The sequence below is a fragment of the Psammomys obesus genome, unplaced genomic scaffold, assembly GCF_907164565.1.
Source record: "Psammomys obesus unplaced genomic scaffold, mPsaObe1.curated_primary_1811, whole genome shotgun sequence".
Taxonomy (NCBI): Eukaryota; Metazoa; Chordata; class Mammalia; order Rodentia; family Muridae; genus Psammomys; species Psammomys obesus.
This window is the reverse complement of record NW_026591086.1, coordinates 3,188,824-3,206,564: the sequence shown is the minus strand read 5'-3', so window position 1 is coordinate 3,206,564 and position 17,741 is coordinate 3,188,824. Positions and strand designations below refer to the sequence as shown.

General features: G+C 41.1%; 1 protein-coding gene across 1 annotated transcript in view; it reads right to left on the bottom strand.

Moving 5' to 3' along the window:
* The window catches only part of Ints9 (integrator complex subunit 9), a 92,234-nt gene that overhangs the window by 52,301 nt on the left and 22,192 nt on the right, over positions 1-17,741 (bottom strand). The window contains exon 2 of the mRNA XM_055609916.1: positions 7,980-8,107. Coding sequence (XP_055465891.1) covers positions 7,980-8,107 — 128 coding nt within the window. The remainder of the gene's footprint in view (positions 1-7,979; positions 8,108-17,741) is intronic.

Below are 17,741 nucleotides of genomic sequence, written 5' to 3'. Positions count from 1 at the left end.
AAAACAACCCTGAGATTTCACCTTACACCCATCAGAATGGCTAAGATCAAGAACTCAAGTGACAACACATGCTGGAGAGGATGTGGAGAAAGGGGAACCCTCCTCCATTGCTGGTGGGAATGTAAACTTGTACAACCACTCTGGAAATCAATCTGGCGCTTTCTCAGACAATTGGGAATAGTGCTATCTCAAGATCCAGCTATACCACTCCTAGGCATATATCCAAAAGATATATGTTCAAGCATATATATGTTCAAGCATACAAAGACATTTGCTCAACCATGTTCATAGCAGCTTTAATTGTAATAGCCAGAAGTTGAAAACAACCCAGGTGTCCTTCAGTTGAGGAATAGATACAAAAATTGTGGTACATTTACACAATGGAATACTACTCAGCAATTAAAAACAAGGAAATCATGAAATTTGTAGGCAAATGTTGGGAACTTGAAAAGATCATCCTGAGTGAGGTATCCCAGAAGCAGAAAGACACACATGGTATATACTCACTTATAAGTGGATATTACACATATAATAACACTAAGTAATCATACTAAAATCTGTATAGCTAGAGAAGCTAATCAAGAAGGACCCTGGGTAAGATGCTCAATCTTCATTCAGAAAGGCAAAGAGGATGGACATTGGATGAGGGAAAAAACAGGGAACAGGACAGGAGCCTACCACAGAGGGACTCTGAAAGACTCTACCCTTCAAAGTATCAAAGCAGATATTGAGACTCATAGCCAAACTTTGGGCAGAATGCAGGGAATCTTATGAAAGAAAGGGGAGACAAATATCTGGAGAGGACAGGAGCAACAAAACCAAAAAATCTGGGCACAAGGGTCTTTTCTGAGACTGATACTCCAACCAAGGACCATTCATGGAGATAACCTAGAACCCCTGCACAGATATAGTCCATGACACAGATGTAGCTCAGTGTCCAAGTGGGTTCCCTAGTAATGGGAACAGGGGCTGTCTCTGACATGAACTCAGTGTCTGGTTCTTTGATCACCTCCCCTGGAGGGGGACCTGCCTTACCAGGCCACAGAGGAGGACAATGCATCCAGTCCTGATGAGACCTGATAAGCTAGGGTCAGATGGAAGGGGAGGACCTCCCGTATCAGCAGACTGGGAGAGGGGCATGGGAGGAGAAGAGAAAGGGAGGGTGAGATTGGGAGGGGATGAGGGAGGGGGCTACAGCTGGGATGCAAAGTGAATAAACTATAATTAATAAAAGATAAATTTAAAAATAAAATTGAAGCAAAAAAAAAAAAAGAATCTGTTTTAGAGCTGCTGTGGTGGTCCTACCTATAATCCCAAAATTGTGAGGTTCAAGGATCTCAAGTTGGAGGCCAGCCTAGACTATAGAGTAAACCCCCATCTGAACAAAGCAAAACAGCTGGGTATTATGATATGTACCTCTGATGGAGGCATTGTGACACAGTGGGCAGTCTAGGTTATACTGCCTCAAAAAACACCCAGGGCTGGGAATATAGCTGGGTGATAGAATGCTTGTCTATCATGTGCATGGCTCCGGGTTTAATCCTTGGTACCAATAAACTGAAACAAAGGGTGGGTATGTTACAAAAGAACAGTTTAGGACAGAACTGAGGAAATGAAATGAATTTATGAAGAACAGCATGAAAAGAGTGCAGATGAAATACTTAGAGCTTCCAGTCGCTAACTGCCTTGCCTTATCTTGTTTTTGTTCAACAGCCATTGAGAGTGAAGGCAGATGGCTGGCTTCATAGACTTTGAGAAAGCCTGCCTTATGCTAGGTGCTGGGCTCTAAATTCCAGTCAAATGAATGCTCTGGAGTCAGTGCTGACAAGTGGATCACCCCAGGTCACCTTGAACTCTTTCTACCTCTGATCCTCTTTTGTCCAAGAAATTCTTATGTAATCCTACAGAACTGGGGAGACAGCTTAGAAGTTAAGAGTGAGTCCTGCTCTTGCAAGGACCCACATTAGGTGTCTCAAAACTGCCTGCAACTATATTTCTAGGTTATCCAAGTCCTCTTCTGGCTTTTGAGAGTACCTGAACACACATAGTATATACAGACTCACACAGGCACACATACACAATAATGTAAATAAATGATTCTTAAAATAGAAGCCAAACATTTCCTAATAATCATAAAGAAACAATGCTTTGGTATACATAAAACCTTACCATCTACTAAAGATCAGATTAAATCTGCATACTGAGCTGGCTAAGCTTATTTGAATTTACGTACATAAATAAGCCTTAGTTGAATATCTGATTCTGTCTTCAATATTTTTCAGTTGATCAACATTTTGATATTGCAATCATCAATGTTGACAATGCCACTGTGCATGAATATATGATTTAAAAATGACAGGCGTTTTGGGGGTTGATCTGGTGGTATGTATTCAGTTGTTAAATACTGGCCCCCAAGAATTGGTTATAGCCCAGATGAGCTCACCAGTATTCTCTGACTGGTTAAATAAAGTTGCTGACAGCCTACAGCTGGGAAGATGAGAGGCAGGCGGAACTTCGGTTCCCAGGCTTGGGGTCTGAGAGGGACCATAAGGCTGGGAGGAGGGAGAGAGAAAAGAACCAGCTTTGGTAGCAACTACAGTTACCTTCTAAGCCATTCTACTGGTTCAGAAATAGGGTTTTGGTTTTTGTTTTTCAAGACAGTGAGAGCACTGCAGTTCATGACATGCAGTGGTCTGGAGTGGAGGGATTCAGCATATGTCCTGGCACTGCAGCACTTGATGCTGCGTATCCAGAACCTGACTGCCATGCAGGCACAGGATGCAGCGCAGGTGAGTGCAGACAGAAACTCCATTTGACTTTGAAGGAAGTTTCGGTCACTGTACATTCAGGAACCTTTTTCTGTGAAAAACCTATTACAACCTTCACAATCAATCATGTAGGGTCCCAATGTATAATTTAAGAGGCTGGGTACTTGGCACCCATGGCTTAAGTTTCTGATTATGGAAAATGAAGCTACTTTTCCTAAGTGTTATAAAGTGACCCTTATCCAGGTGAATGGTTTCTGGAAGGTAAGACTAATTTCATGTACATTAAGAAGGCTGAATGAAAAAAAAAAATTATGGGCCAGCAAGAGGGCTTTGGAGTAAAAGTGCTTGCTAAAGCTGAAACTTGAGATCAACCTCCAGATTCCATGGTAGAAGGAGAGAACCAAGTTCTAAAAGATGTCTCCTGACCTCCGTCCATGTGCTGCATACATGCCTCCTCCCCTCACATACACATCCTACACATCCTATACATACAATAAAACAAATTAAAAATCAGACACCCACTTATTTCTAACCCATTTGCCTAGAAAAATAGTAAAAGTCAAGTGAATATGACAGGTAGTTTTTAAAAATACATTTTTATAATTTCCTAGTATGGAATGTATACATTTTAAAATCAGTAGATAACAACATTTACTTCTTTATTCAATAATAGTTGTTAGGAGCTCATTACTACTCTGCTCAAAGTGTAGAAAAAAAGGAAAGAGCGTCAGCATTTGGTCCAGTGCTGTAGAGCCAAGGCGTTCACCCCTCACTCAGGATCTTTAGGTCAAGCACCCAGGCAGGTCCTGGATCCCTGACTGTGAATGAACACACCTGTCCTCTCACACAGGCAAGCAGTACATTACACATCCACACAAACAGCCAGAGAACAAGCTACTCAAGGATGACGCGTCACAGTAGTACTAAGTACCACAGAAGATGCCTAACAAGGACCAGTCTAGGTAACATTAAAGACTTGGCATATGACTAAAGTGAAGTCTGGAACACCAGATTCCAGAGGAAATGTGGTTGAGGGCCGAGGTCTAGAGAGCACAGGAAAGGGAGCAAGCATTTTCACCATGCTGGTAGGAATGAGGAGGAAGATAGGATCCAGACACAGTAAAGAGCTGAAGGGACATAAGAATGGTAAGACATACAAAACACTAAGAGGTTAGGTAAGTGCTAGGCAAGCTTGGGCTTGCATTTCTACAGGATGACTCTGGGGAGGGTGGGACCTTATATCTTCTGATAAAAGAATAATAATTCCAACTCAATTATGGGTGACATCAAAATACACCCACATTAGAAGGCTATATAAAATAATTGATCTGATGTCTAAAAATGTCAAGGTCAGTAAAACAGACAGATTGAGAAACTCTTCCAGATTGAAGGAGACTCAAAACCAGACAACTGAATACAGTGTGTGATCAACACAGGATCCTGGATCACAAATTCCCCTTTGTTTTTATTATAAACACTTTATAACGAAAGCTCAATTGTTGAAATGCAGAAGTACAAACAGATATACAGATAAGGACTTAAGAAGGAAGGTCCGCTGGGTGTGGTGATACACACTTGTAATCTCAGCATTGGGAAGCCGAAGCAAGAGGATTATGAGTTTGAGGGCCATCTGGTCTGGAGATGGAGTACGGAGTGTTTGCCTAGCATGTGCAAGGCTCTGAGTTTGACCCTGAGCATCCACAGACACAGACACCCCTATTCTAAGTTTTCACTAAAACAAAGGAATGATAATTTAACAATGACACTTTAATAATGAGAAGACTCAGAAAAGGTGGAGAGTGATTTACTCATAAAGTCAAATATTACTGAGCTGCCATTATAGGCCAAGAATTGGTCTAAGTGCTGGGAATGCAGTAGAAAACAAAATTCCTGTCCTCATAAAACATCTTCAGCAGAGAAAAAAGATAATAAATATGTATATATGAAGTAATGTAATAGTAAGAGCTACAAAGGCAAAGCAGGGTAAGGGGACAGGGAGAGAATAATGGATACATTTATTTTAAGCAAATGTGCCCCAGAATTTCTGGCTTGAGTGACAAGAAGCACTTTTTAAAACCATGTATTAGTGTGGGGTGCCATGCATTCCTGTGTGTGATGGCCAGAGGCTGATGCTGTCTTCTTTGATCCCTCTCTACTTGCTGGTTCAGAGCTCACTGATTCTGCAAGTGTACCTAGCCAGCCTGCTCCAGGAATTCCTCGGCCCTGCCTTGCTAGCACTGAGATTACAAGTGGTAGCCTGCCTGGCTTTTATGTGGTGCTGCAGATATGAACTCCAGGCCTCACACTTACACAGTAAGTGCTTTATCCAGTGAGCCATCTCTCTAGTCCTAAGAGATACTTCTTATAAAGAACTCTATGAATTTCCAGCCATCCCACTTCCCTCTGAAGTTAAAAAAAAAAAAAGAGAGACAGAAGAGGATGGCTGTGGATTTCACTTTTCATCAATACTGTTGACAGAGGAGTTACCTAAAGAGAATGAGCAGGAAGGACATGAAGCTGGTACTGTCTGACCAAGTCTGGGTTTGGTAGTCAAATTCACTAGTGTACAGAGCAGGTGTGTCCCCTTTAGGTATCAAAAAAAAAAAAAAAAAAAGTAGTTATCATAGAACATAGGCATTTGTTCATCTCAAGTACAGGCAGGCTCTAACTGTCCACTGACAGACTTTATGCTCTGTGAGGCTAAGAAATCAGTTTTGTGATATCAGTATCTCTGGTCCCACATAGGTCAGATTTTTTAACACCAAAATAATGAACATATATAATTTATTTATTTATTTATTTATTTTTTTGTGGGGAAAAGACAACAATATCCAGCTGTTGGGGGTTGGTGTGGTGCTTTGTATTCAAATGCTAAATATTGGCCCCCAAGATCTGGTTGCTATCTGGATGAGCACATTCTCACGTACACCAAGTGATGTTGGGTAAACCTTGCTCCCCAATTTAAAGTTGGTTGATTAGTAAAAATAGTTAGAAGACTGTTACTGGGCAGAAGAGAAGGAGACAGAGTTTAGGTTCCTGGGCTCGGGGTCAGAGGGGGAACATAAGGAGAGAGAGAGAAGGAGGAGAAGAAGCTGGAGAGGAGAAACTTGCCATGGGACAGAATGGACCACGAGCACGTGGCCCTGAGGGCTAGCCAGATGGAACAGAAGCAGTCCAGGTAGGAACAATTATGGCAAATAACTTGGGAGTGTAGCTGGAAAATAGTAAAATAGCTTAGAAGGTTGATATTTGTCCAGTTATGGTGTTTTAATGCTTATTTAAATCTAAAAGTTCTCTGTGTCTTTTTATTAGGGAACTAAACAGTCTGAAGTGAGGTAGAAAACCCAAATAGTTATTAAAAGGCAAAGGGGGCACAGTGAACCCTCCTGTAAAATAGTTATTATTACACCAGCTCTTTATTTTTTATTTTTTAGTATTTTTGTACTTTATTATTTATTACAATTTATTCACTTTGTATCCCAGTTGTAGCCCCCTCCCTCATCTCCTCTCAGTCCCACCATCCCTCCCTCTTCTCCCCCTATGCCTCTTCCCTAGCCCACTGATAGAGGAGGTCCTCCTCTCCTTCTATCTGACCCTAGCCTATCAGGTCTCATCAGGACTGGCTGCATTGTCTTCCTCTGTGGCCTGGCAAGGCTGCACCCCTCAGGGGAAGGTGATCAAAGAGCAGGCCACTTGAGCTCAGCCAGAGACGGCCCCTGTTCTCCTTACTAGGGTACCCACTTGGAGACTGAGTCTATGGGCTACATCTGAGCATGTGTTTTAGGTCCTCTCCATTCATGGTCCTTGGTTGGGTTATTGGTCTCTGCAGGGGCCCCTGGGTCCAGATTTTTTGGCTCTGTTGGTCTCCTTGTGGAACTCCTGTCCCCTCCAGGTCTTTCTATCTCCCCCTTCTTTCATAAGATTCCCTGCACTCTGCCCGAAGTTTGGCTATGAGTCTCAGTATCTGCTTCGATACCCTGCTGGGTAGAGTCTTTCAGAGGCCTTCTGTGGTAGGCTCCTGTCCTGTTCCCGCTTCTGATGTCTATCCTGTTGGCCCTTCTGAATGAGGATGGAGCATCTTCCCTAGGGTCCTCCTTCTTCTTTAGCTTCTTTAGGAGTATAGATTTTAGTATGTTTATCCCATATTATATGTCTAATATCCACTTATGAGTGAGTATATACCATGTGTGTCTTTCTGCTTCACACCCAGCTCTTTAAATAAAAAAGTAGTCTGCTAGCTGTGAAAATACTATCTTCCTCCAGTTTTGGATAATACTTGTATTTAAAGTGCTGAGTGTAGTTACAAGTGAATCCCACCAACTTTGCATAAAATATAAGCTGAAATTGTCTGTGACCTTGTCCTGATAGTCCTTTGTTACATCTTTTACCTCAGGAAAAAAAAAAATAGTTGATTATGATTTCTCCGGATGGTTCATGGGGTTATCATTGTGAATACTCACTGTACTTGGTAGTGTCTTCAGAAAGGACTGAAATATTTACTCAGGTTGCTATTCTTTTAAGCTCCTAAATTTGTTTCAGATAGCTTTTCCACGTCATCTCTTATATGTGGTTGTCGTTTTTTGTTTTTTCTACCTTGAGCATATCTGATTCTAAAAGTTACTTTTCTTACAAACTGCTTTAAGTAGAAGCAAGCTGAGAAGACAATTTCTTAAAATCTTAGTTTAGTGACAACAATGCTGCTTGCAGGATCAAGGCAATCTAGGTGACTTAAGACATGGAATTTGGAGATACAAAGATTCATAGATATACACAAACATACATACACACACTCTAAAACTGAATAATATAAAAACAATGCACAGAAAAGAAATGTCAGCATCTACTCTGTCAAGTCCCTGAAAAGGCAGTTAAATGATCCTAAAATTCAATTCTGGGGCTCATCAGTTAGTCATTTTTTTACCTCTTACATGAATTAGGAAGACAGATGAAATATACATGACCTCAGTTGCACTGAGCAGTTGCAGAAACATTTTACAGAGGCCCAAAAGAAGCTGGAATAAAGAAGTCAATCAATAAATCAATAGAGCACTTTCTACCAACACAACCAAAGGAAATTATTTTGATAGAACAGTTTTAAGGGGATACAGCAAATGTATGAGACAACACAAGCTATCAGTAATGTTTATACTAATGGGTCCCATTTTTCAGGGAACTAAAGCTCATTTTATCTCAGGATGCATCAGTACATACCTTTGAACCAGAGGCAAAGGAAGAAAATTGAGGGTGGAAGTCATGTCCAGTCCGCAGTCCAACATAATAGTGGTAGATTTGAATTTGAGCACATTGCACGGTAATGTTGGGTGTCCTGATAGGCAATACTGAAAAAAAAAATCAATTATAGAAACAGCCTAGGAAGTGAAGTAAAAGCAGTCATCTTCTGTAAGAACAGTATGTAACTCAGCTAGCTTTCCATGTGACATCATCTTGTCCAGTAAGAACAGTGTGTGAGCTCAGCGAGCCTTCTATGTGACATCATCTTGTCCAGTAAGAACAGTGTGTGAGCTCAGCTAGCCTTCTATGTGGTGTCATCTTCTCCAGTAAGAACAGTGTGTGAGCTCGGCTAGCCTTCTACATGACATCATCTTCTCCAATAAGAAGAAAGTATGACTCGGGTAGCTTTCTATGCAACATTATCTTCTCTCATAAGTAGTGTGTGAGCTCACTACCTTTCTAGGTGATGTCATGTTTTCCCATAAGAATGGTGTGTGACTCAGCCAGCTTCCTATTTGACATCATCTTTTTCCATAAGAGGAGTGTGACTCAGCTAGCCTTCTATGTGATGTCATCATCTCGCATAAGGACAGTGTGATCTCAGCTAGCCTTTTTCTATGTAACATCTTCCATAAGAACAACGTGTGAGCTCAGCTAACTTCCTATGTGTTTTTTTCTCTCCCATAAGGGTGGTGTGTGAACTCAGCTAGCCTTCTATATGACATCTTTTTCTCTTGTTAAGCTCTAACTACTTGTAAAATACTCAGAAGTCTCCGATCCTAACAGTTTGGGAGAGGTCACAGAGGATTTCAATGATTCAATCATGTACTCAACAAGCTACGTATGGGCTTGCAGACTCCTACTATCCCATTTGCACCTATGTGCTGCCTGAACCTGGGAAAAGTCAATGAAACTACTGAGTCCTCAAATTATGTTTGAGGGTTGAGATTCTCTGCCTTTAAATAGTGGCTTTTCTGGAAGGGGAAATTGTTGTAGACTACACATCAGACAGGGGATTCATATCTAGAATATATGTGGAACTGCAAAAATGAAACATCAAATAATCTAACTGATCAATGGGCTAATAAACAGCAGAGACTTCTAAAAAAAAATGACCAATACACATTTTAAAAAGTGTTCAATATATTCAGCTATCAGGGAAACACAAATTGAAACTGCTCCTGGATTCTATCACACCGCAGTCATAATGATTATTATTAAGAAAACAAGCTGAGATTGGTGGTGCCTGCCTCACCCAGCACTTGAAGGCAGAAGCATGAAGAATAACACAAATTTGAGGCCAGCTAGGTTTCTTATTATGACCCTACCTGGAAAAAAAAAGAAAAGAAAAGAAAAGAAAAGCCTAAACAAAGACAAGTGCTGGTCATGGTATGAGGAGGGAAGAGCTCTTGCACACTGTTGAGGGGAATGTGAACTGGCACAGGCAGTGTGGAGAGTTCAAAAAATGAAAAAAGAGCTACTGTATAAGTCATTCACATCACTCCCGGGCATACACCTGACAAACTTGAAATCAATCAAAAGAACTATAGAGATACTTGGATACCCATTTTTATTGCTGCCTTATTCACAACAGCTAAAAAAACCAGAACCAGTCTAAATATCCAACAAGAGATAAATGGGTAAAGAAAATGTGGTACAAATGTGCCATTATTTTCTGTAATGAAAAAAATTATGGAATTCATAGGAAAGTGGATAGACTTAGAGATCATTCTGTTAAGTGAAATAAGCCAGACTTTGAGACCTTGGGGGAGCAGGAAAGGGCAGCAGAATATATGTTATATGAAAGTTGAATGGGGAACTATTTGGGGAAAAAGGGAACCAGTAAGGGGGAAAGGGAGTGTGAGTAAAGCTGGGGGAAGAGGTGTGAACAACAAAACATAAAGGCATTGACCTATGAAAACAATAATATGAAATCATTCCTTTAAAAAAATAACTTAAAAGGGACACCTGGTTTTAAAAGGTTAGTAAGCACCAGTAACTACTGATGGCTCAGCCTTGTTGGCAGAAATGGCCAGGAAGAATGATGTGCACACTTGAAGCAGAAAGGGGGTACTCACTCTTAGGCAATCAGGAGTCTCTAAGCAACAAGATACAAAGCACAAAGGTATAGAACAGAATATCTTTGACAAGACAATGCCCTGACCTGCATCTCATGCCCTTATTAATGTAAAGGGAAGGATGCACATGATACACTGAACTTCTATATGGGGACTACTCTGTTGTGTGTGTGTGTGTGTGTGTGTGTGTGTGTGTGTGTGTGTGTGTGTGTAAGTGTGCCTATGTAGGCTTGACGGGAGACTTTGGGTGTTTTCCTCAGTTGCTCTCCAGCTTACTTTTTTGAGACAGAGTCTCTCATTGAAGCTGAAGCTCTGGATTTGGCTAGGCTGGCTAGTCTGCAAGCTGATCTAGCCAGGGATCACCCATCTCTGTCTACTCAGTACTCAGATTATAGATGAATGTTGCCATGCCCAGCTTTTTATGTGGGTGCTGGAGAGATGAGTGAAGGTCCTTATGCTTGTATGGGCTTAGTCATTCCCCAAGAGCCATCTGCCATCTTCAACAAGGAGTAAAGACCTTCTCCTTGACTGATTCAAGCCATTCTGGAGACGCTTCCATTGAACTGTAAGCCCAGAAGATGAAGCAAGTCATGCTCTTAGTTCCTTGAAAAGTTCACTGCTTCTCATTTTCAGTCATTGTGTTAAATGACTGTGCTAAATATCAACACCTAGTTCTCCACAGCCACCTATTGCTTAGGATAAGCCTTTTAGGTGTCTACAGCTCTGTGTGGCATCTGTATGTGGGGCCAAGGACAGGTAGAATGGGTAAGAACCTGTTCAGAGCAGGAGTGGGGCTGAGTCAAGTCCAACTCCAGAAATCTTGTCTTGAGAGTAGGGGAAGTAAGGACCACTCCCTCCCCTGCCCTGGGCCTACATGTTCCAGCACATACAGCCTTATAGGCCCCCAACTCTGCCACCCTTGAGGTGGTCATGTAGCTAGGAAGTCAGGTTACAGGTTAAACTTCCTCTCTCCTTCAAGGTCATGTCCAACAAGCACCTGGAATTCCTCTTCAGGCAAATAAGGCATTCCCAGCCAATGATATACACTCACATTGGAAGCCTACACCCACCTGCCAAAGGTTTAAATAGCCTTTGTCCCCTTCAATTAAAAGAGTTGTTCAATGAAGCCTGCCTCCCTAAGAAGTCTGTTATTCATAGCATTCATCGGCTACCTGAGGTCTCCCTCATCCCCCAGCTGTTTCTACCTCAATTTCCCTCCCAGGCCACCTGTCCGATCTCAGGCGACCATACTGTTAAGAGAGGTGGAGTGGGGTGGGAATGACATTTGTACATGGCAGGAACCTTCTACTTATTCTCAGAGGACATTACAGGAAATGGTCACTTCTTTTAAACTGTCTGTATGATTTAAAATACTAACGCCAAGAACCAAGAAGCTGATTGCTCTGTAAACTTCCTCTGGACCAGGCCAGGAGGAAACTCGGAGGGGACGCAGTGGAAATGATCTACTGCTAACCTTTCAGCAAGCAACCAACCCTCAAACTAATGACTGTTTAGCTGCAAGTGAACCAGAAGAGTAGCTTGTGACTTATACTATTAGGTTAAACATGAGCCAAAGTCAGAAACTTTAAACAAGCTACAGATCTGAAGGCTAAACTGATGACAGCAGGCATTATTACAAATAACTGTTCCTTCCTAGCCCAGAGATAATGAAAGCTAAGAGGCAAACACACATAATAAATACAGTTATCTCCCATCTCAAACACCCATTCTGAGTTTTGGATCACACAGAACAACTCTGAGTGAAAATAGCAGACTGTCTTTTTCTCAGTTGGGCTAGGAATGTGGAGCACAAGTTTTATGGCCAAGGTTCTCACCAGCCTGGGCAGAACAGAGTTTTATGCCCACCCCAATGCTAAATGCTACAATGAGCCCAAAACTTGGAACAGTCAGTTTGTTCTTGTCCTAGTCAGCTTGTTTTGTTCGAAAGGTGTCTTTCTTTACTCCTCTATTGTGGTGACAAAACACCACAATAGACCAAGGCAACTTTCAAAAGAAAACATTTAAACTGGAGTTTACAGTTTCAGAGGATTAGAGCCCATGCCCATTATGGTGGGGCGCACAGCAGCAAGCAGGTAGGAAAGGTGCTGGAACAGTAGTTGAGAGCTCAAATCCTGGCAGTCAGGAGTCAGTGAGAGTAACTGGGAGTGGTGTGGGCTTTTGAAACCTCAAAGCTTCCAGTGACAGACCTCTGTCAACAAGGCCACACCCCCTAATCCTTCCCAAACAGTTTCAGAAACTGGGGGACCAAGTATTTAACAGATGCACCCATGGGAGACATTCTCATTCTAATAACCACGAGGCACATTTTATTCCCTTACTTCTTTGGTTTGCTTCACTCTTGGAAAGGTACTCTAGGGGAGGCAGCACTTATCACTATCATCAAAGGACAAAGGGCTGTAATATGAATGCAAAAATGTTCAGAGCACCTAGGAAAGTGACTGGCCCTGTTCCCATTTACCTAATTTGCAGGGACCAGGAAATTGCATGTTATAGCTTCAGGAGAGTCAACATACAGGAAGGCCCTTCTGCCTCCCAGGATCTCAGTCCTGTCTCCCAGAATGTACTGATCACCATGGGCCATCTGCATGGAGAGACATAGTACTGGCCAACAGTTTCTCCAACCAGAAAAGGAGGCATACCCCAGATCATCCAGAGATGACTGCCTCTACAAGCTTCTAATGGGCTCTGATCACAGTGCAGCTAACCCACAACAAGGGGTCCAAGCCACAAAAATCCAAGTCAGCATGGAACTTCACTTTCATAAACAGAAATATACACCTATGCTACGAAAATCTTCAAAAGTAGAGGAAAGAGAAGTATTAAAGTCACATTTAATTATTTAAGTATTTCCTTTCACTTTATGTAAAGATGTAATTTGTGTTGTGTTGGAGTTGGGTGTGGGGAAGCACTGGAAAGATGGCTCCGTAGTTCAGAGAACTGTCTACTCTTACACTCTACAGAGGACTCGGGTTCCATTGCCAGCACCCACCCACATGGCAGCTCACAATTGTCTCTAGTTCCAGAGGATTGGACAACACCCCTTCTGGTCTCTAAGGGCACTATATGCACACACTATGTATACATACACAGAGATACATGCAAGCAGAACATCACATAATAAGATAAATTAAAAATTTTAAAGGTGTAATTTATTATAAAATTTGGGTGCTGCTTTTAAAACTTATGATGACTGTTTTCCTTGTCTCTGTCACATGACACTTCATGTTCATTGGTTAAGCAAATATCTCATCACTTTTCAGCAAATCATTCCCTTCTAGTTGAACACCTAGGTTTGCACGGGCACCGGGTTACAGATATGGCTGTGCTGAACACGTGGTATTGGAGTTTTTTTCCATACTGGACTGTTTCTTTCATGCATTCTCAGAAGTGGCATTAACTAGGTCAAAGAGTATGATCATTTTATGGCTCTTAAAATCTGCTGCCAAAATGCTTTCCATAAAACACTGTGCCTATTTACATCACTGCTAACAACTCAGATTTGTTCTGCTCGTACATTACAGTCAATACCATGTAGATCCTACAGTCTCACCAAAATATCCCTAGAACCATCTAAAGGCAATTCAATGGTTCCAAGCAAGAAAAGTCAACTATTCGGTAAGTGGTTTTAGTTTTGAGGCTGTTTGATAAAATTACATAAGGATTTAGATTACATCAACTCAGTTTTATTATTAATGTGACTTTCTGAAAGCTAAGTTCCCTCATCTACAATAGAGTATATGTAATAAGAACTAAGTGAATGGAGGATGTACCTGTCACATTCATTTTTAGTTGCCCTAGTTACAACAGCATTAACGGCAGGTGGTGGAGAGGACCTGCTTATAATGGCATTCACTTGTGCCTTAGACATTTGTGAATCTCCTAAGAGTAAGCAGTCTTATTGGTTTATGACTTTAAAATACAAAGATTCAAGACTTTTATGACTACTTGGAATCAAAACAAAATTTAACTGTAAGCCATTCTCTTTTTGAATATTATATCCATCCCATTGTTTGTATTTCTCTTTCTGGAACACTATGGAAGGAATGCTGCCTTGTTTCATTTTATTCCCTCACAACTGAACTGTTTTGATTTTTCTTCCCATATACTATACTTTACATCTTTTTCTCAGATTTATTTTATTAATTTAGGTGTTATCAAATCTGCTGTTAATCAACAGGTTGAACTGATAATGTTTACACACATACCCCCCCTTCTCTCCCTCCCTTGGACACTGTAAATTCCCTTTCCAGTAACAACTGTTTCATTTCTACACCTCTCCTTCTGCTTATACTACATGGTCTCAGTCTTTTTAGAGGTTTGGTCTTTTCACAACAAAGATTAACATTAATTTCAGTGTCTCCAGTGATCGAATAACTGTCTGAAGTCTCTAGAATCCTGCAATTTCTGCTGATTCTAACTCGAGAAAGACTTCATCACTTCTCACTGTCTTAACATTTTGATAGTGTGTTCATTTGGTGGGGTTTTCTTTATGTATATTTCTATAAGAATGGGCCAGGGCAGATCTCTATTTTGAGAACAATTTTTATATTAATTTCCTAGTTTGAATGTCTGCAACATGTAAGGGAACAACCAAATCAGACCTTCCTCTCTCTCTCTCTCAAAGCACTGGTACAAGTCCTCATGATACAACGTTCCTCAATGACCCAATGGTCAAATGAATGGAAATTTCCAGCAGTCCTACTGTTGGGGCATACAATTCAGAGAGGTCTCTATTACTAGTTTTAAAATACCTGTTTAGAATATTATGTCTCTTACTCACAAGACTAAATTCCATTATGACTTTAAGTATCAGCAAATGTAATGCTTTCAAAGAGACAACTGTTTGTATTTAGGCAGCCTGTTTCTGGGTTGCTTAGCAACCGATGATGTCATCATGTGTCCCTGGCCAGGTGGCCACACCTGGCAGGTATGGTTCAGTTGTTCCATAAAAGGATCAACCTGCCACTTTGTCTCTCTCTTGCCCTCTTACTCTCTCACTCTCCTGCTCTCTCCCCTTTCTCTGTTGGGATGTTCCCTTCCCTTCCCCCTCCATGTCTCTTTCATCTCCATCCACTAAACCTCTTTCATATAATATCTGCTGTGTACATCATCATTTCATTGGTCCTAACATTGGTGCATTGGCCGGGAAGGACTCTTCTGGTAGCACCTGGTCTGGTCACAACAGGAACCCTTACTCGGACCATGATGCCTCCAACAGATTTTTCTTCTGTTCCACCTATCCCTAAACACCACTCAACCACATATGCCTTAAAACCTACACTTTCTCTCAACTGCCCTGACCTTACCACACACACCTGTCCCTCTGCTCACAGCCACTCAGACTCGGTGCCCTGCCATGTGCTCTGAGCACCCAAGACAAGGCGAACACTCACTCTGTGCCAAAATTGGCTTGGGGAAAACTAAAATGCTCACACCAGACACTGAAACTGTTTTCGTACACAGACACAGCCTGCTTCTCAACTACTGCTATTATTTAAGCAATTGCTGGGGACCCTGTGCACACAGAGATGACTTTAAATTGCACCACTGCCTCAGACCCTAAGGGCAATGTTTGAAATTTCCTACTGAGAGCCGGCTGTGAGAGACTGGCTAGCAGAGGAGGGTTTTCAGTTGTGCAGTTCCAATCAGCCATGCTACATGAGCGTGGAGAGTTTTAAACCAGGCTGAGACAGCCTTCCCACCAGCAAGCACCTGGTCTCACTGTGCTGCCACAGTTGTGTTTGGCACATGGTGAGCACCATGTTGAGTTTAAAATAGAGACGCACTTGCCTCTCCCCCACTTCTGCAAAACTCCTAGCTGTGTGTTCTAAACATTGGCTCTCAAAATATTTCTGACCTCTAAGCCCTCACTTCCCAGTTTTTAAAAATCTTTTCTTCCTGATTTCTGTATACTCTGCTCTTAATATATATACATACATATATATATATTTAAAATGCTATAAATTCTTATCTAATGATTTATGTAATTTGTTCATTGGGTTTATATTTATTAGACTCCCTTAGTCATAACTGTTTGTCTCCTTTTATCTCCTTTTAGACTAAAAGCAACAAATCTCATTTTAAATAGTTATGAATTTTTATATAAACTCAAAGCTGTTTTTATAACATGCTATATATACAATTCAACCATGGTTCAAAATTTTTATATAATGCTAAAATTTCAAAGTTATAAAGGTCTATTCCAATTAAGCTAATTTAAAATGTACATGTAACTGCCTATGTCTTTATCAATTCCTTAATTAATAAATGCTCTTTCTCCTGCCATGAGCTGCCTAAGATCCAGATTCACCACTAGGCTTTCTGGCTAATAGTTTTGCTATAATAAATTCAAATGTAATTTTATACTGTTTTACTATACCGTTGGTTTTAAAAATCATAATTCAGGGGTTACTACGTACAAGTTTTTACCAATACTCTAAATAAAGATCTATTAACTTTAGAGGCATTTATTTATTTATATTAAAACTTGATCATTGTGCTATATCTTTACTATCAAAAGGTTAAAATACGCTTGGTCTTGTTTTCTAAAATTGGTATTATTAACCTATAGTATAGCCTTAGACTTTTATAAGCTGTGGACTTTTTATATACTAAGTCATACAAAAACTGTTATGCTCTCACTTTAATGGACTATGTTTATGACTTTTAAGGCTCTAACTCAATAGGGACAAAACCTAAAGTCCTAATATTTAATGGCTAACAAATGCAAGTTAATAATTCACCATCTCATAGATGGTGTTCAGCATGTTCAAAAATATATTTACACTCCTACAGATGCAGACATGGCTTCATTGCCATCTTTAATTAACAGCTGGAATGGTCCCTGAGTCACCACACAGGAGTCTTCCCAATAGGCTCATCTACAGCAAAAAGTATGCTGCAGATCTTGGCTGCTGCTCTGAGGCTGTTAGCATTCCCGCACAGAAAACAAGAGGTCTACAATGCCCCATCCCACCCGGAAAGTAGCCAAAAGTCAACTCCGCCAGGTGACTGTTTCGAATGCAGCCAGGAAGGATACTGGTCCTGCAGCTGCCTCCATAAGCCACATACTGCCTGCTGGCACACTGGCTTCTGGAAGTAAAAATGCTCCCATGCAGGCTGGTCTTCTGTGCCCAGCCATGGAGGCTCAACCAGCACAAGAGCTACAGATACTTCCAGCCTTTGGGCTCCTTGGCCTGGCGGAGGACAAATGGCTCCTAGATTCAGCCTTATCCAGCCCAGGGTAACATTGCAGGTCTGTTTTGGCTCCACACTGGGGTCCCACAGACATATTGCCAACTTCTGTCTTGGGAGACTTCAGATGCCTTCTCAGTTCTTTTCATATGTAGAAAACGGAGTCCTACAGTTGCTACTGTCAGGCCTAGACACAATATGCCTTGTTGCCAGACTCAAGAAACAGGCCTCAGATGTAACCTTTTACCATCCCTTTAGCAAAGAACAATAAATGTTCATAGCAGTCTCACCTATGTCTCAGGGTAAATAACCATAGACAAAGGCCTAAGAAAAATGTTGTTTGTGGATCTAAGAAAATGTTTTAAGTTTGGTAAATGCAAGTTATAAATGTTTGAGGGCCAAAGAAAGTGTTTTAAGGTTGGTAAACACAAGTTATAAATGTTTCAGG